A 26141-nucleotide genomic window follows, 5' to 3' on the forward strand; every position below is an offset into this window, starting at 1 on the left:
TGCCTCCCCCACTCTGCACATTTGGTTAGCCATCTTTCCCTACATAACAGGCTGTGCTACCTACTATGGAGTGGTGAGAAAGAACACATTTGGGTAAAAACAAGTCCTGGCTAATGTGCTGCTCTCTCCAAAGTGCGCCTGTCTTAGCAAAGTATTTAATTAGCCTCCACAAACCTTTTCCTCACCTGCAGATTATAGTTATCTCAGCCCAAGAAGCCCTAGAATGTGATTCCTTCTGAGGACATGCTCAATTGAAATGTAATGACATTGACTTGGTGTGCAACAGAATGTAGTAAGAAGAACATGGAGTGGATTTTATTAACACTATTGAGCGGCTTGTGAATGATTTTGTGACTATAGATATTGGTGACTTCTTTCTCTGAATGTCACTGTAATTAGCAGTGAAAGTCCCTATATTTGTCACTGGTCACTTTGACATTTATCTTCTTGCTAGGGAAACCAAAAAGTCACTAAATCTAGTGACAAAGTCACTAAGTTGGCAACACTGCTACGGATGATGGCAAAAATTAAGTAGGACTAACTGAATAGAACTTAGCAGGACCATCAGAGATGGCCTGAGCCAAAGAAACCCAGAGCACTTTTAGACTCATATAATTTAAGGTTATAAGGGACCATCATGATCATTAATGTGACCTCCTGCAGATCACAGGCCACAGAACCTCACTGAGTTGCTGAAGTCCTCAAATCTTGATTTAAAGACTTCAAGTTACAAAGAATCCACCATTTACTCCAGTTAAAACCAGCAAATTACCTGGGCTCCATGCTGCACAGGAAGATGAAACCCCCCAGGGTTTCTGCCAATCTGAGCAGGGGGAAAATTCCGTCTCAACCTGAAATATGGCGATGAGTTAGACCCTGAGCATGTGGGTGAGACTCACCAGCTGGTCAACTGGGAAATTATTCTTTGCAGTAAATCAGAGCCCTCATCATCTAGTGACCCATCTGCAGCTGTTGGAGATATTTGCTAATAGTAGTCATGGGTGGGCCATATGCCGTTGCAGGCAATCTCATCATCCCATCCCCTCTATAAATTTATTAAGCTCAGTCTTGATAAAACAAGTTAGGTTTTTTGCCCCACTACTTCCCTTGAAAGGCTATTCCACAACTTTACTCCTCTGATGGCTAGAAACCGTCATCTAATCTCAAGCCTAAATTTACTGATGGACAGTTTATGTCCATTTGTTCTTGTGTCAATATTGACCCTTAGCTTAAATAATTCCTCTCCTTCCCTGGTGTTTATTCCTCTGATGTAGTTACAGAAAGCAATCATATCTCCCTTCAACCTTTGTTTGGTTAGGCTCCTTAAATCTCCTCTCATAAGGTAGGTTCTCCATTCCTCTGATCATCCTAGTAGCCCTTCTCTGCATCTATTCCCATTTGAATTCATCTTTCTTAAACATGGGAGACCAGAACTGCACAGTGTTCCAGATGAGGGCTCACCAATGCCTTATATAACGGTAATAACATTTGTCCTACATCTACAAGAAATACCTCATCTGAAGCATCCTAGGATTACATTAGCCTTTTTCACAGTCACATCACATTGGCCAATTCAGTTGCACTGAGCCACTCTAGGCAGCTGGCAGACACCAAGACAGATTATTTGCTCTAGTCTATCTTCTTTACACTGTTCTATAACTTGTCCACTGGATAAAAGTCCAATGTGTAATTAATGGGATTTCTTAGACAGGTAGAAGTTCTGGAATCACCCTACATTGTCCACCAGCAGCGGGTGTGTACCAGTGGCATGTCCAGGTAAGGTGAGGGTGTAGTCAGTACATAGCACATGCATGCATTTCATTTCAATGGAGTTACACTATTAATTAATTTGTCCCTTTGTGTTTATTATTAGGCTGTTTGCCTGACACTCATAGATGCATACCAATAGATGGAATTAAAAATTCCAGTAATGGTGAGGGCCTACAAATTGCTCTAATTCATAGAAGAATGACTCAACGTAGGACACACAAAAGATGGGCTATAATAGGCTGCTCCCACAGAAGGAACTCTCTAAATGCAACAATAAACCTTGGGGTGTGCAGTAGGGCTGATAGAAAATTGGAAATTCCATCCTGTGGGAAAATCCAATAATTTGACATTTGTTTTTTCCTAAATCAGGATGGAAAAAGTCAAAATACCAAACCTTTTTGCAGAAAGAAAAGTTCTGATTTTTGGAACTTGGGAGTTTGGAAATATTGAAATATTTAGTTTAAAAAATAGAATACATATTTATGATCAAAGTAAATAATTTCAACTTTCCCAAATTGAAATATTTTATTTTGGGTTGGTTCATTGAACTACATCTGCCTGAGCTGCTGTGATGCCTCATGGGAACTGTTGTTTGGGTACCTCATGTCCCCCTTCTCCTCAATGGGCTCTCTGGCGGACTACATCTCCCAGGATATACCACGGTCATGGGATTCCCATGATGCATCAAGGCAGTTTAGTGAGAGAGGCGGCCACAGTACATCATGGGAAATGTGTCAGGCCAAGGGGCCAAGGCCATAGGTAAGAATGGGGACATGAGGTACCTAAACTACAACTCCCATGAGGAAGTGTGGCAGCTCAGATGGACACAGTTTGTTAAACTGACTTGAAATGAAATGTATCAATTTGCTTTGACAAATGAAAATATTTTGATTTGGCTAAAAACAACATGAAACTAAATATTTTGTTTAGTTTTTCCCAATTGAGGGGGGAGAGAAGGTAAAATAAATAAACCTATGGAAAACATCAACTTTGTGGAAACCACATTTTTCATTGAAAAAAAAATTAGAAAGAAATTCCAAATATCTCTAATCAGATCTAATGTCAACAGATCTGTTCTAGGGCTGAATTTGTTCTTGAGAGTCTTTGATATACACGTAGCCCTAACACAAAGCTATGCATTCTGGTTCCCTATCTCTTTAAAGACCAACATAATCTCTTATTCCAAACTCACATTAATTTAAATCAGGAACAACTCCATTGTTTCTAGTGTGGTTTTACTGGTACAAAACCAGTGGAAATGAGAAGCAGTCCCAATAATCTTTAGACCATGCACTACACTAGAACATGAAGAGTTCTCCATGAAGAGGCAGACTTTTAATTAATAGGCACTTTCTTCATTTTAGTAACCATATGGCACCAGATTCTGCTCTCAGTTACAACAATAGAATAAGTCAATGAATTTGAATCAATGGAGTTTATGTCAATGGAGTTATTTCAGATTTACTCTGGTGTAACTGTGAGCAGAATTTGGCCAGTAACACCATATTCTACCATTGATCTTCAGAGAAAATTAGCATTTACTTCAATGAGAATAAGACCGGTCCTCCATATGATCAAGAGTCAAAAAAACAGTGGATCAACAAAGGGGGTGTGTTTGTCATTCTGTTTGTTCCTCATCACACTTTTCCCTAGGCAAATTTTAGTCCCTAGAAAACATTTTTTTTTTCCTCTCAGCCCACAGCCTCCTCCACTTTGCTATCTATCTAATATCATAGTATCTGGGTGCCATTAAAAAAGACAAAGTGAAAATTATGTTCCATTTTGCATTATTCTTTTAGAAATAGTCTTTTATATTCTTGCTAACCAGGGTTTCTTAGGATTCTGAGGAAGCAATTAAACAATGTTAAATATACATACATATAGGTTTTGGAATAAGAAAATACAGGACAAGAAGGAATACAATGAGCAGAAAAAGGTGAGGATGGCAAGGCCATTGTTGAGAACTGTGCAAGAAAACAGATCAGAATACTGAGCATAAGTAGCTCTTCATTATAGTGCAAGCATATATCATGGTACTGTTATATAATCTGGTATGCATACATCTTCATAGTGGAAGGTAATTAAAGCAATACCACTGACCCTATAAAAACTGACCATCATTTAAACAATCCCAGTAATATTATAGGACTATGGGCTGGATTCAGTAAAATAGGACGTCCGACTTCTATGCAGTGGAAAACAGTAGAGCTCTGCAAAATATTGACTTTCATGGCTTTTTCAAATATGCCCAGGCTTCAGCAGTGTGTGCAAATTGAATCTACCATTATGGAAACAGATGATCAAATTTATTACAGAACAGTACTTTTTACAGATTTTTTTTTTAAATCTATACAATTCCATAGGAAGGATATAAACTCTCTATTTGTATAACTTACAAGTCAATGGCAAATGATAACATTTGCTATTAACTCCAGGGGTTTTTACAGTAACTTTTATAGAACTGCGTTAATTCCTACATAACCCTATGGATTTCATCCCTAGTATATTCTAAACTGTCTGTAAATATTAAATCTGGCCATGTTTGATTAGTTTTTCTAATCCTTAAGTCCTGACATATGATAGATTTTAAAGGATTTTTGTATTGCAACATATTAAGACTAATTTGAAAAACCTGTGGGAAAAAACCTCAAGGCTGATTGTAGTACATAGGAACACGGTATAAGAAAGTAACAGAAAAAAATGAAAAAAATTGTTTAATTTATTTTACAGTTATACAAATAATAAAACAGTAATACCCAAATGCTGTACACAAAATAATATTAGAGGACAAGCGTGACAGAATACATCTTAACACTGTAAACTACACAAATGGTATTGTGACTGCTCAGTAGCAATAGTACTGTGCAGAAATGCTCTACTCCATAAACTCTCTTCCTTTATTATATACATTTAGAACAATTGTGCTTTTCCCTACACAAAGTAGCATATCTTCAAAACAATAAAATTTAATGTGCAATATAAAGCTTAAATCCTGCAAGAGGCTAGGCGCCAATTTGTTCTGAGCACTTCAACTCTCAGTGAACTCAATGAGAGCAACGAGCGCTCAGCACTTCACAGGATCAGACCCTAAAAAGAAAAAAAAATGTACTGAACCCACAGGTTTATTTATCTGCAAATTGCCGTCAATTCAAACAAGTCGTCATCCTAATGAGCGTGTTGATTTTATTTTTAATGAGAAGTTTATTTCAGGGTAGGATTTATTAATTGTGGTTCAGTTTGCAAAACACATCAAATTGCCCAAACCCTTTCAAGGCTGGACACATTCAGTAGATGTTAGACTTGGTGAGTGGGAGAGGGAGAACTGGCCCAAAGCTGCAAACTTAACAAGCAAATATATTATCCATTATTCTCCATTAAACCACAGGAGAGAGGGTCCCTGCCAAAGAAATGTGAAAATACTAGTTTATAAATCATTTACAACAAATGTGTCTGAATGAAAACGAATTCCTCTGCTAACTTTGTCTCACTGTAGATCTGCCTCAAGATTCTGGCAACATAACAGACAGTTTCCAGAATTTTGTTTTCAATTATTATTCTTTTTTAAACATATTTGCTAGAATCATTACTGGTGATTGCTACATCTTGTGTAGGAAGAAGTCAGTCATTTGAGACCATTCCTCATTCATAAGCGGCTTAATCTGATGCCCAGTTTCATTTCTCCACCAAATCAGGTATCATTATAGCACGTGGGCGACTTGTCCATTATTTTCTCTAGTTAACATAAGTCAGCGATAAGTGTTGGGCAATAATTACAATGGATGTTTATATTAGCAGTTCTGTAAGCAGTGTGGGGAGATGAAAACAACAGAACTCATCCAAAGCTGCTATGCAGATTTGAGCTAGATTGTTGTACTGTGAGTTGAAGAACCACACAGTGAAATCCATTCCCCTGCATAGGCCCTATGACCTATTTAAACCTCCACATAAGTTCTATGAGGCCAATCCTTCATCAACCTCTACAGGAAAAAGAGGGTCACATAGTGGAAGCAGTGTGATTTCACTGTTAAGGAAGGGGAGGATTTGGGGAATTTGAATGGAGGTCCAGGGGCAGCCCTGTACATTATGGACATCAGCTTTGTAATCCTTGTGCAGCAGTGTTTAGGAGCAGGGCATGGCAGGCCAGGGATGGGCTGGCATCCATGGATCTGCTGATGAGGAGATGATTTACCGGATATTGACCTTCACAAAGGGAGATACAGTATCATGGAGAAGGCGGCTGCAGTAATGGCCACAGGACTGGGAATCCCCCTCTTCAGTCTACCAAAGAATCTCCCTACATTACATTGAGCTACTGGGTTTGTTTGTGGTTTCTGCACTGGGGTCAGTTTCATCAACAGAACTAGATGTGAACACTGCAAAATAGGCTCATGCATATCTTTTAAATACTCATTCATATTCTGCCTACTTCCCCCAATCTTCATCTGCTGAATTTAAAATCTGAACAGAAAAAAACTCATCTACTATTCTGTTTCTAGGTCTCACTGGTTTCCCTAAGTCTACTAAAAAAGCGATTTATTTTTCTTTTTTTGTGCAATGGGAAATAAAGCATGTCCATCTACTTTGAACTTTCTCTATCTTCATTGAACTCATATTGGAGTATTAAAAAGTTTCCTGAGATGGGGCAGAAAAAAAACAGTTTTAATCCATGAGGAAGCCCTTTTTTGATTGTAGACTCTGCCATCTCAACAGGGAGACCAAATTCACAGACCACAAAGTATGTAGTAATAAAGGTATGTGAATAAGCTAAAAAGGCACTACTCTGAGCTTCTCTGAGATGGATATCAGTAAATCTCTCAGTGGACAGTCAATCATTCTATAAATAATGGGTGGAACAAGACAACCTCCATGCATATTTACCATTAACAAGGATATCATCCATATTTGTTTTAAAATGCAAATCTTTAATGTTTACCCTACACAGTTTTGCAGTTTTTCAAACCCAAGCTAAAAACGTTCCATTCAGTGCTGCCAAGTAGCTCTAAGTGATTCCCCTATGATTTCTGGAATAAAAAAACAAAACAAAAAAGGTATTAATCCATGATCATGTAGGCCAAATCCTGGACCCCAGCACAAAGCCAAAGCAAACAACTGTTGTGCAGGAAAGCTTGGTGGGGGCAGGAGAGAAATGTTGATTATGTCTATGAGATGGACAGCTGTGCCTTCAAACCTCAGTCTGTTAGCTGCAGTAATAAGTTCTGTGTCCTCCTCTGAGGGGAGTCTGGCTAGTGGACTTGCATGATCATAGACTTTCCCCTGCCATGTGTAATGAATCCTGGACCCTCAAATTAGGAACAAAATTTATCCTTTAGGGCTAAAACCCACCATGTGTTGTATAGATGCAGGGGGGAGGAAGGAGGAGTTAGTCAACAAGGCAAAGATATGCTCTTAGAACTTTCTTAAGTGCTAGTTCTGGAGCCTGACACACATGACTGGAGACATAATCAGGCTTCAGACCCCACTGTCATTAGGGAGCAATCAGAGTGAAAGTATGATATGGAGCTCATTCCACTAGAACCATCACGTCCAAGACCAGCAGTTGGGATCAGGGGGGGTCTTCACTTGGCTACAGTCATTCCTCTACCAAGGTGTGAGTAAAGTTCTTTAAACTAGCTCTTCCCCTTTTTACTCATGTATCAGGTGTTAAGTTTCCTGATATACACATTCTAAAAAGGAAATATTCTGATTTTACTTAACTCCAATGCATTCAATCACTCTAATTACCCAAGTCTGTGATATGAACAGACTAAGAAATGGTATTACAGACTCTTCTGTACTAGATCCTGAAGATTCTCCTTCTGCCACTGCTAAATCTCTTTCTTGGACAAGTACAGGACAAGACCAGTTATTCTGAGTAATAAAATGAATGAATGAGGTTTGGAAGTAAAGAACTGATATTGGAATAATACAACAATGTGCTATTTGCATCAGTTACTTATCAACATGTTGGACTGATACAAGACAGGTATATTGTCCAACACTGTGAGAAATTTAGATTTAAAAAGGACTTTGTTCAATTTATGCTTTATTTTCCATTCAGTTTTTTTTACCCATTCCAATATGACAGGGATATTACATATTGCAAAATTTTGCTACATTAATTCTTTGTCATCTTGGTTAAAAGAAAACAGATTCCAAATAATTAAAACCTCCCATTGACTATGTCATAATGTTTTTATTACAGTAATTAAAAACTGAATTTTGCTCCAATGGAAATAAAAATCACACTCATGTTTAAGTGCATGGAATAAAAACAATTTGGATATTTCTAAAGAACAAATCACTTGAGACAAAGTCAGCTTAGGGAATTTGTTTGAGGCTCTTCATTCAAACAAAGTAGGCAACATATATTGCAGTAAACAACAATACCCAGAAACATTTTTCCTTCAGCACCACAGCAACACAGTACTAAATGTACGTTTTCTGCATGAAAAGAAAAACAAAGGTATTTGTATACAAAAAAATCAGTGTAATCTTTGGTACCAAATGTAAGGGCACCTTCTTATTAAGTACATCCTCTCCAGTTGACAACAGAAACTTTTCCGTAAGAATGGCTCAAAATTAGCAATCTCATAGTGGTTCTGTTTAGCTGGTACTGACAACCGTAGTTAAAAAAAGCAATCTGGAGGTTTAGAGTTGTGCAACAGCAGGATACAACATAAATACTTTTTAAGTATTTGATTTCCCCCCAATAAGAACTTATTTCTTCAAATACAACTCTTTGAAGATTTTATTTTTAATTGTTCCTATTGTCCTCATAAAATCCTTTAAGGATTCCAATACCCAAATGAATAAAACAGCAATCAGAAAAAACACCAACAAAACAATGAGGTTATAATACAAGGTCAAACAGTCCCCTGACTGAAGGCATTTACTTGCTCTATTTAATCTTATGGACATCACTTTCTCCACTAATTCCACCATGATTTCTGATGACGAAGGCTGTTTTATTTCCCCAAGGACAGATTCCATCTGTTGGGTATTTCTTCTATAAGCTGCTCAATTTTGTGGTGGCAAGTCAGCATTTAATGGACTATTTGCTTCTTCTTTAATTGACGATGAATGCATCATTGGATCTTGTAAACACTACTGATTATACATTCAAGCTTTGTTCTTAGTGAAAGTGGCACTTACTTGAACCCTTGCAGTCAAGATATCTTAGTTTTATAGCACTTTACAGGTATAATATCAGCTGGTCATGGACTTCAGGTAAGCTTCCTTTTCCCAATGGCTTAGTGGGTATTGAAATATATCCTCTGTTGGATCCCATTGCCTTTTCACAACATCTTTATGATGAAGTGACTATTCTGTACTTTATATTGTACTTTACATGTGCTTTATTGCTGTACACATTTCCCTGTTGTTAATTTCAGTGCTCCTTGGTTATGTAACATATGTAAAGTTTTAAACTCTAATGGCATCCTATGAGGGCTGGCATTAGAAAAGTATCGATATTTTAGATCATCGTAGTAATGATATTTGACTGGTTTTCCATAGAAATCCTTTGGGAAAGGCCAAAACCCATACAGGTGAATTTCATCACAAAATCTGGTAGTGAGCGTGTACATGAGGAGACCGGTGCTGGGTCGTTTGATGTGGACCTTGTTTGTCAGCCAGTAACTACAAAGCAAACAAGAAAAAGACAAGTCATGAAATGTACATACAACTCCTTGTAAACAAAACTTGTGAAATGCACTTAGTTTATCTTCATTATATACATTATTTTTCTTTCATGCATGTTTTTATGGGCTTCATTCATTTCCTTGGAATAGATATATACAGATTAGCTGGTTTCTTCTCCTTTAGGGCAAGATGGTGAGCAGTTACTTGCAAAAGTAGTTCCATTAATTTTCAGTGGTATGACCTGTGTAGGTAACTGCTCACTTGTGTGAGAAAGGAGTTCACAAGTTTTTAAAAGGGGTTAACTTTCTTTTTGGAGGAGGAAGTTGAAGCCTTGACCAACACAAGGTATTGCTCCTGAACTGAAGCTTTACATTGGCTCAGCTGTATACTAGGAGTTAGGAATTCCAAGACAAAATGCAGTAACCACTTGAGTTCTGGAACTGCCAGCTCCAAAAGCTATAAAAGGAGATTTCATTCATTTTGAAAAGACACTCTTTTTACATTATTTCATAGACATTAGATGAGGGGAAGACCTAGAATACCAGTTTACCTAGGTGATGGGGACTGCCACCCTCAGGGGCATTGTTAACAGGTCCAGAGGGTAACAACTACACCTTCTTTCTTAATGAGACAGGGCCTTAAGTTTTTTTTTTGTTGTGAGATGGGTCATGGTATGGAAAAGTTTGGGAACCACTGATTCAAGATTAGCACCTACTAATCAGGATCATTTGCTATAGTTAAACACTAAGATAGGAGGAAGTATCTGTGCCAAACAAATGTTTAAATAGTTCACTTTGACTATAAAATAGTTCAAATCTTTGGGCCAAAGTCTTTTAGACTATTCTTCAAAAATATGCATGTAGCTGTTCTAATTATCAGGTAACAGCATAGGCAAAACGGGTCATGTAGACATATATCTGATCATTTGTACTTAGAAAGATCCAGTTTAATAAACAAATATCTCATTAGCCAATTTAAAACACACAAATATGCAAATTAATTGCTTGTGCAAAAGTAGATGCAGTTATAAACATTTTTGTGTAATGACCTTTAGCTTCACTTAAGAAAACACATGAAGGCAAAACTGTATTTTTGTAAAATCTGATTCATTGTTTCATTGAAAAATAAAGGACATTTTTATTAAAGTAATCTGACCCTTTAACTTGTTTGCATGTTTACTACAAATTTGAGACTATTCCTTTTCCCCATCACAAGGATTGCAACTTTTTTTATAAATTCACCATTAAAATGAACTACCTCTATCCTTGATCGATATCTTTATACTTACTAACAAAACCCTCATAAATCTGAACATGCTTTTGCAGACTTGATAGACAAATCTGTGCGCGAAATCAAGATGTTACCAAAAGGTGATGTATCTAATTTCTAATCTAAAATACTGTGCAATGTTGTAGTTACACTGTTTCTTTGGTTTTCAGCAAGCTCTCCTTCCAAACGCAACAGAGACAAACATACATCTTGGCAGGCTTAGTTCTGGATGTCATTAATCACAGGTTTCTCAGGTTTTTTTAAGCATATGTTGGCAATGAGATAGAGCCTCTCAACTGCGAAAGTTGATGCAAAGAGTGACAGAGAAAGAAACACAAGAATGTGAAGAATCAGCTAAATTTAGGCTTTTTTTCTTGCGTGCCAAAAAGAAATCCTGACTGATGACACTCCATTGGAAGACCATTCACATCTGTTTTCTGGTACATTTTGAATAAACTGAGGGAACTGTATTCTGGGAGAAGGCACTGAGTTGAACCATGTTTTGACAGAATTTTATTTTCTTGGTTCTATTCAGGTTTGCCAAAGTCTGTTTTTAAGAGATGGATGTGCCAGCAATTCACAGGTTTATGAAAAAGGAAACACTTTTGTTAGGGCCAATGGAACTAATCCACATAACATTACAGCTACACTGACATAACATTACAGCTACACTGACAATGACTCATTAGGTCAGCTTATTTTCTTCTAAGCTATATTAATTTTTATATTAACACCAGGTTAAAGAGAGGCCAGGCACATGAGTTTGAGTTCCAAATTCTAACAAGCTCTCAAGGCAAGCTCCGTCCATTGAACAATAAAGACAGCATGTTATTCTCTAATGATAAACCTTTACCTCCACACTAGCTTGCCATTCTACTACCCAAGCAGACCAGCCTCACACTGAACCTTTGACAAGCACAGAGGCTGTTTCACATATCATTCTTGCCTAAAAAACAAGTGAATGAAAACATGAAGTGCAAGGCATAACAGTACTGCACAGCTCTCATAACTGCAGACCAAGAGTTACATTTTGTCTTGCTCATATATATTTACTTAAAAGTTTCCCCATCTATAAAACTGGGCTAATGACATTTACCCTCCTTTGCAAAAGATGTGGGGATCTCTGGATGAAAAGTGCTAAACAAGAGCCTAGTTTTATTATTAATTGAAACAAACAAAAGTGGTCTGATTTTTATGCTGAATATCCATACATTCCACTGAAGTTAATGGGATTATGTTTGCTCGCTCCACTGAAAATCAGGTCACTTTTACATAGGTACCTAAATATAGATTTTAGGAACCAGGGGGTGTTTTCAAAGACACAAATGGAAGTTGGGTGGACTACACCCAAACCTCCTGGGTGGTGATGGGATGTGTGGAGGGCAATTATCGACCTTTCCCCCTCCCTCCCAGTTGCTCCTGCATGCACTGCCCTGCATCGACTCTGGAGGGCAGTGCATGGAGCACAATGCTGATCCCTGGTCCCAGCTGCACAGCAGCGGGCTCTGACCCCAGACTTCAGCTGTGCAGCCCCCAGCTCTGACCACACAGTACGTGCGCTGACCCCCAGCTCCGGCCATGCAGGCTCACCCCCATCGCCCTGGACCCCACTGCCTTCCCTGGCCCCACATTCATTGCCCCTGGCCCCGCTGCCTCCTCCTGTGCCCCCCCCCCGGCTTAATTTGTCCTGGAGCTTGCTGAGAAAAGTAATATTAACAAACATACAAGTATCACTTTTCACAGCAGACTTACTAGCTAGCTGTGAAAAGTTTTGCCTTCATGTGTTTTCTTAAGTGAAGCTAAAGGTCATTACACAAAAATGTTTATAACTGCATCTACTTTTGCACAAGCAATTAATTTGCATATTTGTGTGTTTTAAATTGGCTAATGAGATATTTATTTATTTAGGGTTACCATATTTCAGCAAGCAAAAAAGAGGACGGGAGGAGCCCCGCCCTAGCCCCGCCCCTGCCCCTCCCACTTCCCGCCCCCAGAACCCCCAACCCTCCCCCCGTTCCTTGTCCCCTGACTACCCCCTCCTGGGACCCCTGCCCCTAACTGCCCCCCAGGACTCCACTCCCTATTTATGTACAGGCGTGACTACCTGCCCTTTCCTGGTTACTATACGCGGCCAGTCCGCATCCACATCCAGTAGTTAAAAAAAATAAATAAACTAATAATTTAAATTGGAATTTCATCCATTAATAAGTATTTATTATATAGTTAAAACCATTCTATTGAAGGACAGATATTAAATAACACTAAATATGTTAATGTTCAAAACAATATTAAAAATTTGAAAATTTAGAGCATGGAAACCAAAATAGCTAAAATTTAGTTTTGGCAAGATACACGGAATGGAAGCTCCGGGATCTTTACCTGTCACTGAATATAGCCATCATACCAATAGTGGAATATAAAACAAGTCTACATATACTCTCCTTAAAATTTTTACTTCTGTCCATTCCCAATAATTGTAACAAATCATTATTCCCTTCACTCCACTTGCCACGCGCCCCAAGCACAAAACCAAAGAAGTGGATATTTTTACCTCCCGTTAAGTTTTTAATTTCTTCCTCTAACTCAAGATAATAAGCCACCTTCTCACTGTGGGCTTGTTCCAAACTTCCGGCATTATCCTCCCATCGCACTGTAACATCAACCACCACTGCTGTATCTCCTTTTATAAATATAATATCCGGCTTTCTTAACTCACCCTTACTATTTCTCAAATGGGGCTCTATTATTGCCTTCCACCCTAATTTACCAACCTTATCTACAACTGCAGACACTACTCTATTATGCCTTTTTATCCTAGCATTCTTAGTCTTATAACATTGTCCTGAGATATGGGGAACAGTCTCCCGCACTTTACCGCACCATCTACAAAGAGCATTCACACCTCCTCTTCCTCTTGCTAATGTCTCCCTAGTAGGATAACTATTTGCCCTAAGCTGCAATGCTGCGATATACGCTGACGATTTAACTTTACTAGAGTTTCTAAAAATCGAATTACTAATTAAATCATTTTAAAAATATTTTATCCCTATTCCCTGACATCTCAGTTCCGACCATCTTAAAAATTCCTCTTCCCTCCATTTCTTGGGATGAGATGTTACTGCACTAAATAACAATATTTTATCCACAAGATTTTCTCCTGCATATAGATAAGATAGGTCCATCCAATCATCTCTCGAGACAATATGTCTCCTCCATTTATGAATTAACATATTTGGGATTTGCACACTAAACTTAGTGAGAGCTAAACCACCATCCCTACCTCTAGAATAAAATATCCCATCTGTGGTACACTGAGGTAAATGTAAAATCTCTTTAACTATTTTTCTAACTAACACATCAAGATCATCTAAAAGATTAAAAGGGGGTTCTATTAAAAGAAGATTATAAAATAGCTTCGGTAAGATGTATGTCTGTAAAATTAATATTTTTTGGGCCGGTTTTAATGGGGCCTTAATTAAATTCTCACTCCAATCTTTCAATTTTTCTTTAAGTACCGGTCCCCCTACACCTATCCAGGGTTCTATTCTAGCTCCTAAATATTTTTCAAAATCCCCTGGTTGAACATATTCCATCTCCTCTGACCCTATCTGCCAATTATCCTTAGGATTAACTACATAGGTTTTATGTTTAGTTAAAATATGAAAGCCTTTCGTTTTCTTCACATTAACAGAGAGATTAATATTTTTACAAAACTCCTCTAAAATACCCAAATTTTTGATCATTCCTTTATATGAGCTACTTAAAATTGCCACATCATCGGCAAAAGCCAATGACGTGACACTATTACCCTTAACATAAAAACCACTTCCTTCTACTTCTAATCTAGTTAAAAGGGGATCCATAGCAATATTAAACAAAATTGGGGACAACGGGTCACCCTGCTTGACCCCCCTCCTAATTAAAATAGACTCAGTAGCTTCATCACCCACCCATACCCTAGTTGTGCAATTATCATAAAGGTCCCTAATAATATCTATAAAATGTTCATCTATACCAAATCTTCTCAACCCGGCTATTATATGTCCGTGTCTCACAGAATCAAATGCTTTAGCCAGATCTACAAACACTATTGCAATTTCATTCCCATTTCGTTTAGCCCCTTTAATAAAATTATCTAATATAGCAATATTTTCCTCACACCCAGGGGCGGATATAAACCCTTTTTGTCTACTACATATCTTAACTGTTTCCACCAGTCTTTTTGCTAATATTTTGGTATAGATTCTAATCCAAACTGACCCAATTGTCAATGGTCTCCAAGATGTTAACTTCTTCATTTCCTCCTCATCTTGTGTCTTTGGTATTAAAATCGTTCTATTTTTCTTAAATTCATCTGGTACCTGTCTATTTAGAAACCATATATTAAAAATTTTTGTAAGTATTAAGGAGTCTAAATTAAAAATATCCCACAAATTGCTCACTTTTACTTTATCTGGGCCAGGAGCACTATCTTTTCTTATTTCTCTTAAAGCTATTCTAATCTCATCCACAGAGATCGGACTCATTAATATATCATTATCCACATTCTCTGTGGATGATGGCCACCCTATCATATTACCATGTCCAATTGTTCCCAAAATATTTACATAGTATTCCTCAATTTCTTTCATAGGGATAGCACACTTAGCCTTATCTGGCTCTCCCATTATAATGCGAGTCAATCTTCTTCTATCCTTATCAAATAATTGTTGATAGAATTTATACTTAGCTTTCTTTGTAGCATATCTCCTACTTGCATTAAATTGCTTCCTTCTCCCCTCCTTTCTCATCTTCCCTTTTCCTTTATTCCTCAACTCTATTTGACTTTCATTTCTAGGGTCCTTTCCCTCTACTAATGAATAACATAATTTTTCCAACATTGCCCATCCGAGAGCTTTTGTTAAATCCTCCTTTAATAATCCTTCAATTTCCCCTAAACTATTTATTATTTCTCTTCCCTCCCTACTTTGTTTTCCCCGTTTACATATTTTCTCCACTAAATCCACTTCTGGATGTCCTTTTAGTGGGAAAATCCTCTCTCTTGGGGGCGGAATTTCTAATATATTTACTCTAATGTCCTCTACCTCAGTCACTTCCTCCCTATCTCCTGTTACCACTAACTTCTTCTTTGCTAATTCTCGTCTTTTATCTGATATTTGTTTATTCGTTTTGGTCCTCATCTCGCTCTCAATACATTTATTTATATTCCTTTTCCCAATATATTTCCTTTCCAACTGTATAAGCTGCGCAACCTCATCTTTGGTCCATATACGAGATCTAATCGATCCCTCTTTGATCTTACTTTTAGCAGCCATATCTTCTTTTCTTTGCTCATTCCTCACAGCAGGGTGTCTATGTCTACAGTGTTGGCTCAATCCAGATCTAGTATGAAAACCAAGCCCACAGACCGAGCATGTATGGCTCTTCATTGGGGTATCCGCCTTCTTGGGTATGCACTTGGGGTAGTGGCTAGCTATATTACGATATTGAGAAGATTTTCCACATTTACTACATACAACTCGTATGGCTTTACTTTTATGAACCACATTAATGTGTTTGGCCCATTTACCAAATGTTGGTAATATCTGGGGACATATTGGACAATTACAACTATCAACGGGATACTCTAAATAAAAAACCCCATCCTTCCACGAACTACTTTCTAATATATTTATATTACTACCAGTACTGTTAAGATCCTTATTACGATCCCTATTAAAATCAGTACTTGGTCTAAAACTATTTAATAAACTAGACCCATTAACTAAATGAGCATTAAGATATCCCGATTCCCTAACATATGGATCATCAAATGTACTTAAATACTTAAAATCTGGATTAAAACTGTCCATAGTTAAATCATTAAAAGTGTCCCTTGTAAAAACCATCGGTAAGATAGATAAAATCTCCTCACCACGATCATCACAAACATTCTCCTCTACCTCCTCTCCATGCTCCACTGGGAGGACTTGATTCTCACTCTCATTCTCATGAGACTTCATTATAGTCCACACCATTTTATCCATTGGTCCAGCGACCCTGATCACACCCCTAATATATTTAACACTGTCGGCCGGGGCATCAAAGCCAACAGCGGGGGCATTATTAACCCGGTCCAGCGCCAATCCGGTATAAAAATATAAATTACTTTTTTCCATAGCTAAAAGATTTACCCTTCTCAGGGGGAAACTAACCCTTTCCAGGGGGAGTCAACCCGTACCTGGGGGAGGCTACCCTTACCAGGGGGGCATCCATGTGGCACCATATGGGGCTGCCCAACCCCGTCCCACACCCCACTGAATGTGGGATGTGGGTTCGTCCTCCACAATCCGCCTGGCTATCCAAGCCAGTTACCGACTCTCACCACGAGGAGGTAGCGGTTGGACTTGCAATCCAGAGGCTTTTCTCAAAGAGGGGTCCCAAACAGCATAATGTCGAGCTCTAACGGGCGTGTGAGAAAAGGCTCAGATCTTGGTAGGGGTTGCCCCTATTGACCGGGCTCACGCCCACCCCCACCTCACCGATAACCCATTCTCTCACTACCCTCAGGCAATGTTTCCGTCCAAGCCCGACAGCTGAGAGGGTCCAGAGACGCATGGAGAGCCATTAAGAGAGCCTCCCTGCCTCTTGTCCCCTGACTGCCCCAACCCTTATCCACACCCCTACCCCCAGACAGACCCCTGGGACTCCCACGCCCCATCCAACCACTCCCCACCCCCTGACAGCCCCCCCAGAACTCCCAACCCATCTAAACCCCTCTGCTCCCTGTCCCCTGACTGCTCCGATCCCTCTCCGCACTCCTGCCCCCTGACAGCCCCCCCCCAGAACTCCCAACCCATCTAAACCCCTCTGCTCCTTGTCCCGACTGCTCCGATCCCTCTCCGCACTCCTGCCCCCTGACAGCCCCCCCCAGAACTCCCAACCCATCTAAACCCCTCTGCTCCCTGTCCCCTGACTGCTGCGCTCCCCAGCACAACAAAACCCGGTCCCTGGCCCTGCACAGTGCTGCCGGACCGGGCTGCAGGAGGAGGAGCTGCCGGCTCAGAATGCAGGGCGGATGGTAACCCTATGCATGTAGCTGTTCTAATTATCAGGTAACAGCATAGGCAAAACAGGCCATGTAGACATATATCTGATCATTTGTACTTAAAAAGATCCAGTTTAATAAATTAGGGTTACCATTCGTCCGGATTTACCCGGACATGTCCTCCTTTTTGTGCTAAAAATAGCGTCCGGGGGGAATTTGTAAAGCACTCAAAATGTCCGGGATTTCCCCCCTCCCCCGGCAGAGCAGAGCGAGCAGCTGGGAGGGCTGCAGGAAAGTCCCGGGCTGGACTCCGGAGCAGCTGTAGGGGAGCCGGATCCGCCCTGCATTCTGAGCCGGCAGCTCCTCCTCCTGCAGCCCGGTCCGGCAGCACTGTGTAGGGCCAGGGACCGGGTTTTGTTGTGCTGGGGAGCGCAGCCACGTGTCCGGCTCGGCTCGCACAGAGCCCAACACCCTGTTCTGAGCAGCAGGGTAAGGGGGCCAGGGGGCAGGAGAAGGGGCAGGGAGGTTCTGGAGGGGGCAGTCAAGAAACAGGGGGGGGGGGGTCGGGAATTCAGGGGGGTGCTTTTTGGGGGGAGTGGAGAAAGTTTTGGGCAGTCAGGGTACAGGTAGGGGGTAGGGTCCTGGGGGGCAGTTGGGGGGGGTCTTAGGAGGGGGCAGTTAGGGGACAAGGAACAGGGAGTCTTAGGTAGGGGGTGGGGTTCTGGAGGGCAGTTAGGAGCAGGGGTCCCAGGAGGGGGCAGTCAGGGGACAGGGGTGGGGGGCTGGGAGTTCTGGGGGGGAGCTGTCAGGGGGCTGGAGTGGGGAGAGGGATCGGAGCAGTCAGAGGACAGGGAGCAGAGGGGTTTAGATGGGTTGGGAGTTCTGGGGGGGGGCTGTCAGGGGGCAGGAGTGCGGAGAGGGATCGGAGCAGTCGGGACAAGGAGCAGAGGGGTTTAGATGGGTTGGGAGTTCTGGGGGGGGCTGTCAGGGGGCAGGAGTGCGGAGAGGGATCGGAGCAGTCAGGGGACAGGGAGCAGAGGGGTTTAGATGGGTTGGGAGTTCTGGGGGGGGCTGTCAGGGGGTGGGGAGTGGTTGGATGGGGCGTGGGAGTCCCAGGGGTCTGTCTGGGGGTGGGGGTGTGGATAAGGGTTGGGGCAGTCAGGGGACAAGAGGCAGGGAGGCTTAGATAGGGAGTGGAGTCCTGGGGGGCAGTTAGGGGCAGGGGTCCCAGGAGGGGGCAGTCAGGGGACAAGGAACGGGGGGAGGGTTGGGGGTTCTGGGGGGGCGGGAAGTGGGAGGGGCAGGGGCGGGGCTAGGGCGGGGCTCCTCCCGTCCTCTTTTTTGCTTGCTGAAATATGGTAACCCTAAATAAATAAATATCTCATTAGCCAATTTAAAACACACAAATATGCAAATTAATTGCTTGTGCAAAAGTAGATGCAGTTATAAACATTTTTGTGTAATGACCTTTAGCTTCACTTAAGAAAACACATGAAGGCAAAACTTTTCACAGCTAGCTAGTAAGTCTGCTGTGAAAAGTGATACTTGTATGTTTGTTAATATTACTTTTCTCAGCAAGCTCCAGGACAAATTAAGCCGGGGGGGGCACAGGAGGAGGCAGCGGGGCCAGGGGCAATGAATGTGGGGCCAGGGAAGGCAGTGGGGTCCAGGGCGATGGGGGTGAGCCTGCATGGCCGGAGCTGGGGGTCAGCGCACGTACTGTGTGGTCAGAGCTGGGGGCTGCACAGCTGAAGTCTGGGGTCAGAGCCCGCTGCTGTGCAGCTGGGACCAGGGATCAGCATTGTGCTCCATGCACTGCCCTCCAGAGGCGATGCAGGGCAGTGCATGCAGGAGCAACTGGGAGGGAGGGGGAAAGGTCGATAATTGCCCTCCACACATCCCATCACCACCCAGGAGGTTTTCGTGACTGCATGAAAAGCCCCTAGTGGCCGCATTTGAGAAATGCTGGTTTGGAGTGCATACTTATGGTAGTGTGGTTGGGGTTTTTTTAAGATACACAGATTGTATTAATTTAGAGCAACATTGGGACCTCGTGTGAATACGTGCGTTTACAGACATAAGTAAGAGTAGCAAAATTTAGCCTTTAATATCAAAAGTGTCTTAAAAGCATCAGAAACTCCAAAATCCTAAAAATATTCATTCTGTTAAAATTGACCTTTTCAGACTTGCAGTCTGAGTCTCTGAAGTGGCTGTGGCTTGGACGGTGGTTCTTTCATCTCAGAAAAAAATGGCCTTTGTTTAAAAGGAAAAAGAACCTTCCCTCCCCCTCCCCATTCCGCTCCCCCCACCCCCATCATTCCTGTTGCACTCACACAGTTTTAAAAAGCTGACAGGTTCAGTGAGCTGAAAGCAGCTCCAGGCTGAGTCATGGACACTTTAAAGACAGCAGAGAAAGACTCAGGAATCTGTTTAGTTTAAAAGGCGTATGAATGAAAGCAAATTAAGAAAGCGAATATTATGGTATGTAGTTATGATAATTGCAGAGTACTATGTGTTATTCTGAATGCTTTCATTAACCTGCATTTTTAGGCAGGAGAGACCTCTGAGATGTTCCCTCTGTTGATCCAGCATTTTACAACTGGTACGATTTTTATTGTCGTGTTTTGTTTTAACAAATGCTAGGCTCCCTGAGCTGAAAACAACTTCAGACTGAGCAATAGTCAGTTCAAGACCTTCAAGCCACAGATACAGCTACCTGCTCAACATAGGCTGAAGCTGAACCCAGGGATCTAGTTTCAGCAGAAACAGGTGTTGCAGGGCTATGCAGAATTGGTGTGGCAGGCTCTCCACATGCAGGAGGTTGCAGAGTTAAGCTGCTTACTTACTACACTGCTGCCTTTCCCTCAGAAGCCCAACCAGGTGCTTCCATTTGTTTTTTTTTTTTGTTTTTTTTTTGTTGGGAACCTTCCTTGGCCTCCTCTTACCCTGGGTGAATTTCACTCATGTTGCCAACTTTCTAATTGTACAAAACCAATACCTTTGCCCCGCCCCTTCCATGAGGACCTGCCTCCACCCCACCCCTTTTCTGAGGCCCCACCACCCATTCACTCCAGTCCCTCTCCCTCCTCGTTCTCCCCAACCCTCATTCACTTTCACTGGGCTGGGGCAGGGGGCTGGGGTGCGGGAGGGGGTGAGGGCTACAGTGGGGGGTGCTGCCTGTGGGGTGTGCCCAGAAATGAGGGGTTGAGGGTACAGGAGGGGGCTCAGGGATGGGGTAGGGGCATGGGGCAGAGGGGGGTGATTGGAGCCACCAGGGTCCCTTTTCGACCAGGCATTACGGTCAAAAAACGGATGCCTGGGGACTCTAGTAAGAATGGCAGAGTTAAATGTTCATGAAATAAGTCTGCAATATACAGACAGTTCCGTATTTTTGGCACAAGGAATTAGTACAAGTTATTTCCAAGAGACAGAGATGAATATTCTATTATAGCTAGGATGAAAAACACCCCCAGCATGCCAAAGTCTATCACTAGTAGGGTTTACAGTAGGAATTAAAAACCTGCAAGGAAACTTTCTTCTACTTGTCAAAACTCTTATCCAAATCATACTGAGAAAAATGTTCGTCCACTCATACAAATGAGACCTGGGTCCAAACTAAACTTCACACTCAAAATATGGGGTTGGTTTAAATATGTAGCTGAATTTTGCAGCTTGAGATCAACTCAAATACAGATCCAAAGGACACAAGATGTGAAATGAATAAAAAGGTTAGAGCAGTTTGAAGCTTACAGCCTTCTTTAGAAATCAGATTTGTAATTAATCAGGAATGATCACATCTCACCTCTGCAAAGCCAAGATCCCAATCACTGTTTGAATTGATTTTAAAATAGACCTTTTCATCTACTTGGCCTCTGTCATTTAGTCCCGGATTATATGACTAAAATGGTTAATGACGAGAATAACTGCCCCACTATGAGATCAATTAAGGCTTAATTTTTGGAAATTCCTTAAGGTTGCAAAAATTGTTTGATCAATAACCATTTTGCACCTTTCCCTTCCTGCCTGTGAACACATTCAGTTAAATCTAAGCTATAATGACAGCCTCTTTTTATTTATTTTTAGGAGTATGGTTTGAGAGTATGGTTTCTCTGTAAGATTAAGAATTCCAAGTAGCAAAGGAAAAGGCAGCTCTACTCAGGATCTGGAAAATGCAGCAGGCATCTTTAGTTTTTCACAGGTTATCTCTGGACCTACATTCACAGCGATCGACGTCTTAGACCCGATTTTCAAACTGGCTGTGGACATAGCAAAAACAAGAAACACCACCAGTCCTGAACAGACTGTCGTCTCCTTCAGGCTAAGATCAGAATCCTCCCAAGTCTCCTGGCAAGACAGAGCAGCCCTATTAACAAGAAGTTCCTGGATTCAGTCAAATTCTAAAACATCCTTGCATATTACTTCCACTCATCAAAAGGCCGTAAAACAGAAGACCAAGTAGGTCATTATGACCATTCAGTGTTAGTGTTATCATTAACCACAACGGCTGATATTCTGGCATTGAAATATTTGCTCCTTCCCCAAAGTTCCCAAGGGTTTCTATGGTTTTCTGATTATCTCTGACAAAAAAAAGTGCAAAGGAAGAAAGTGAATCAGTGACCGAAAACATAAACAGATATCGACATGCCCCAATACAAGGAATACAAGCTTATGTCCTGGCTATTGAAGAAACAGAGAAATCCCACCTTTCTTCCACCATAGCAGCTGCTAACTCAGGTTCCATTGAACTGTCACAGATTGTGAATCCTCTTGTTAACTGAGTACTTCAGCTACTCCCACTGAGAAGTATTATCAGAGTCCTTCTTGGAGAAAGTCATCCACATCAAATATTGACTTTTGGAGCCCTAGGAAGCATACAGCAGGCATAGGCCTGATGACAAGATACCCTCTCCCTTTGAATTTTCCCATTCTTGGCCTAAAGTTGCAACAGGCAGTGAAAAAGTCAACTACTTCCATCCAAACTTCCTCATGCCTCTCAAAAAGCAATAACAGCAAGCATTTGCATATCTGCTTAAAATGGATGTATATAGTAGCAATTTGCCAATTTAAATATCCTGATTAGTCATCTTAAAACAGAAGTCATTAGCAAAATACTGTTTGGCTAATTGCATTAAACAAAGATTAGTATACTGAGCGTATACTACATAGAAAGCTGAATTGGCCATTAAAGCCTTGCATTTTGTAATATTAAGATTTAAAAAGATTTGTGAGGTAAATTTTTTATGTATCAGAAAGAACACAACAAAAATATGTATATAAATGAGACCTGTTTACATTTTCAGTGTTTAGCATTAAGGATTATTACTTCACATTAATGCATAATTTCTACTGAACTTCTGATGCAGAAGTCCCAGGTACAAGATTTTAGGAGAGGAGTGACTGGCAACAAGTCTGGCAGACACACTTAGAATAAAGTTTTCATGGACAACAGACTTGGAGAAGTCCTATCATGGTGGAAAGGTGATGTAAAGATGGATTTGTCTAATGGTGCCATGTCCTCACCATCTTGCATTTTTCAAGTGTGGCAAAGTTTTGAGACAGCCTTTCAGCACAGTGGTTTCACCCCAGTAAGATAAAAGATAAAAGATGCTGAGGTACTGTGACTAGCAAAAATTGTGCCATACTAATCATTACATATTCCTGCATGAGAAGGTAAACAGCTGAAAATCTGAACTGACGTTATTAAGGGTGAAATCAAATGGAAAATGGTGGTGAGGGTAGATTTTATTTCATATATTTTACACCATTTTATTCAGTTGTGGATGGAAAATACAGCATAGCTAAAAAACCAAGAGTAAACTTAAAAAAAAAATGTAACAGAATCAGCTGTTGGCTATCAAACTATGGCACATTAACTTTCTTGGCACATGTCCTGTAGCATTCTGAAACCCCACTGAAGTACAGCCCATGCTGTTATAGGCTAATGAAAAATAGCACAACATACTATTTTTTCCCACAGGACTTCAGGTCCCAGCCTATGCCCCTCTACAGATTTTGTTCTCTTCTTCATTTGAATCAGGCAGCTTCCTCCTCCATGGTACCGGGGCTCAGGAGAGGTTAAACTGTTGCCAATTACATCTGTACAATGAGAGCACAAGAAGCACTGTTGAGTGCTTACCTATGAGCTAATTTGCAATATTTATTGTATGGCATTCTTAAGCAGTTAGTATACAAGACACAACTGTTTTTATCAAAAGTAATAATGCACTTTAATAAAGGGAAATGCACTTGCTCAAACTGTTAGTTTCTCTTTAATGAGCTCAGTCAATGCTACTGCCCCCTTTCCTCCTTCTTTGACCTGACTTGGTGCCAAGTGGTTTTTGCTAAATATTTTCAGGCACATTTAGGTTCCTGTTTATAAAGCAGATGGTGAATGAAAAGACCATTAGCCTGGGCTTTTGATGATAGTGTTTTTATTCTTCTGCAGAATGAAGGGAAAAAAATCAGTGACTGAAGCTGTAAAGACAACCAAGTTACAGGAGCACTATATCTTGTTATGACTAAGCATGAATGTGCTAAGAAGACTGTGTATTCATCTTAAATCACCACTATGGAGAACTTGAAACATTTCAAATGTTCATTTTAGTGACTGTGACAAAACATCTAACAATATATTAAAGCTCAGTTTGTACAACCTTAAAAATAATGGCCAAGTTCTCTGCTATAATGTAGCTGGTTTACAGCACTCCAGGGGTGTAATCTGGGCCGAGAGCAAATTTAGCCAATCATCTAGAGAAGACCACCTTAGTACAAGGATGATACTCCAGTGACATAGATGTGATGTGCGGGCACTTATGTCACACACCCCTCCCTGCAACCAGTGTACTGTGGAAAAGTAGGCATGGCAAAAAGACAGGGGGGCTGACTACTATGCAGCTGAACCACACCAACCTCTGGCTGTGTTTTGACTTGCGTTTAGCTTGCCTTTATAACCTAGCATATGTTAGAACTGCCTTCAAGATGGCCCTGTGCAGAGCAGCATCAGGGTTAGGAAACTGCAAATATGAGCTTTAAATGACCTTTGTCATCTACCTGCACTTTATTTCAGCTGAAGCTTGCTCACTGTCTTTATCTGTCCATGTTAAACGAAACACCCGAAAACATTTTTTTCCCTTTTAAGGTGGCTCTGAAACTTCTGGGACAAATTCCGTCTATATTTAGACCTGCAGAATTTATGATTTAAAGGGGAACAGAATTTAGCTCTATGTTTTCAGGAATGTCCAGAGGAGCTAGAACTGTACACTATCAAAAACATCAAAGGCAAGTTTAAAAATAAAATGTTGTAAGCCTACTCATTCAGGTACATTGTCTTGCTCCCACACAAGAATTTACTGTGTATATTAAAGTAGGGTGTAAATCCACATTAAAACATTAAAAAGCCCACTGAAGAGTAGGTGCATCAATGATTCTTAAAAAATAATCTGTTTGTGAAGTTTTCCAAATGGCTAACTTTACATGACCAAAATATATATATATATATATATATATATATATATAAATAAAAATCACAATATAAGCCTATATATCACTGAATAAAACACAACCAGAATAGACTGATATCCCATAATGGCTGCTGAAGTGTCAATTGAGTATTAATTATTAAAATTGATTGTTAGAAGCTCAGAAGACAAGATCCCACATGGACAAGCTGACCCATGATACAGTAACTAGTTCAATTTGGATTTCACTGCTGAACAAGTTTTAGATGAATTTAAGAAAAAAATAATGTACTGATCTCTCTTAGAAGATCAAACACACGTGTCACACTATAAATGTAATGGCAAAATACCATCCTATATTACTTTTCAAGCACAGGTGAAATGAACTCAACATGAACTTAGACATACTATTCCAAGGAGCCTCTAAATGATTTCCTTTTGTAATATTTACAACTGCAAGCCACGCATAATACTAATAAGAAATCTATTCCATATGCTTTTGTGGAAAGAGTACGGACTCAGCCTCCAAAATGATAAACATCTCAAAATAAGAACAGCATGATCGTCTTAAAAGTTATGTAATTGTCATGTCATGCTTTTGGTGTAGGAGCAATACTTCTATCCTCAAACTTCCAAGTTAACTTTTCTGGTTACTAATGTTGTTAAGAACTACCCAAAGGCAGACAATCTGGGAGCAAAATACTAACATGCTTGGAATGTCTCCTAAATAATTATCAACATATATGCATAAAACTATTTCAGCTTAGGGTTATTTAACTCAGAAAAGACCTAAATACACTCAGCACACATTGTAAAAACAATACAGATTGTTGTCTTGATAAAGGCTCAATCTGCAGCCTCTACTCATGAAAGCAATCCTCCCTCATGAGAGTTGTTCTGCTGACTTACATGCAACTATTCATGTGATTAACAGTTATGCCTCATACCGGAAGTGAACATTTAAACTAGACCACAAT

At 40.5% G+C, this 26141-nt stretch overlaps 1 protein-coding gene across 2 annotated transcripts in view; it reads right to left on the reverse strand.

Annotated features, from left to right (window-relative positions):
• Window positions 1-4471: 4471 nt before the first annotated feature.
• The window catches only part of ST8SIA4 (ST8 alpha-N-acetyl-neuraminide alpha-2,8-sialyltransferase 4), a 98900-nt gene continuing 77230 nt past the window's right edge, over window positions 4472-26141 (reverse strand). For both annotated transcript variants that reach the window (XM_065599227.1, XM_065599228.1), the window contains exon 5: window positions 4472-9408. In XM_065599227.1, the coding sequence (XP_065455299.1) occupies window positions 9126-9408 (283 nt within the window). In that variant the 3' untranslated portion in view covers window positions 4472-9125. The remainder of the gene's footprint in view (window positions 9409-26141) is intronic.

The sequence above is a fragment of the Chrysemys picta genome, chromosome 6, assembly GCF_011386835.1.
Source record: "Chrysemys picta bellii isolate R12L10 chromosome 6, ASM1138683v2, whole genome shotgun sequence".
NCBI classification, from domain to species: Eukaryota; Metazoa; Chordata; order Testudines; family Emydidae; genus Chrysemys; species Chrysemys picta.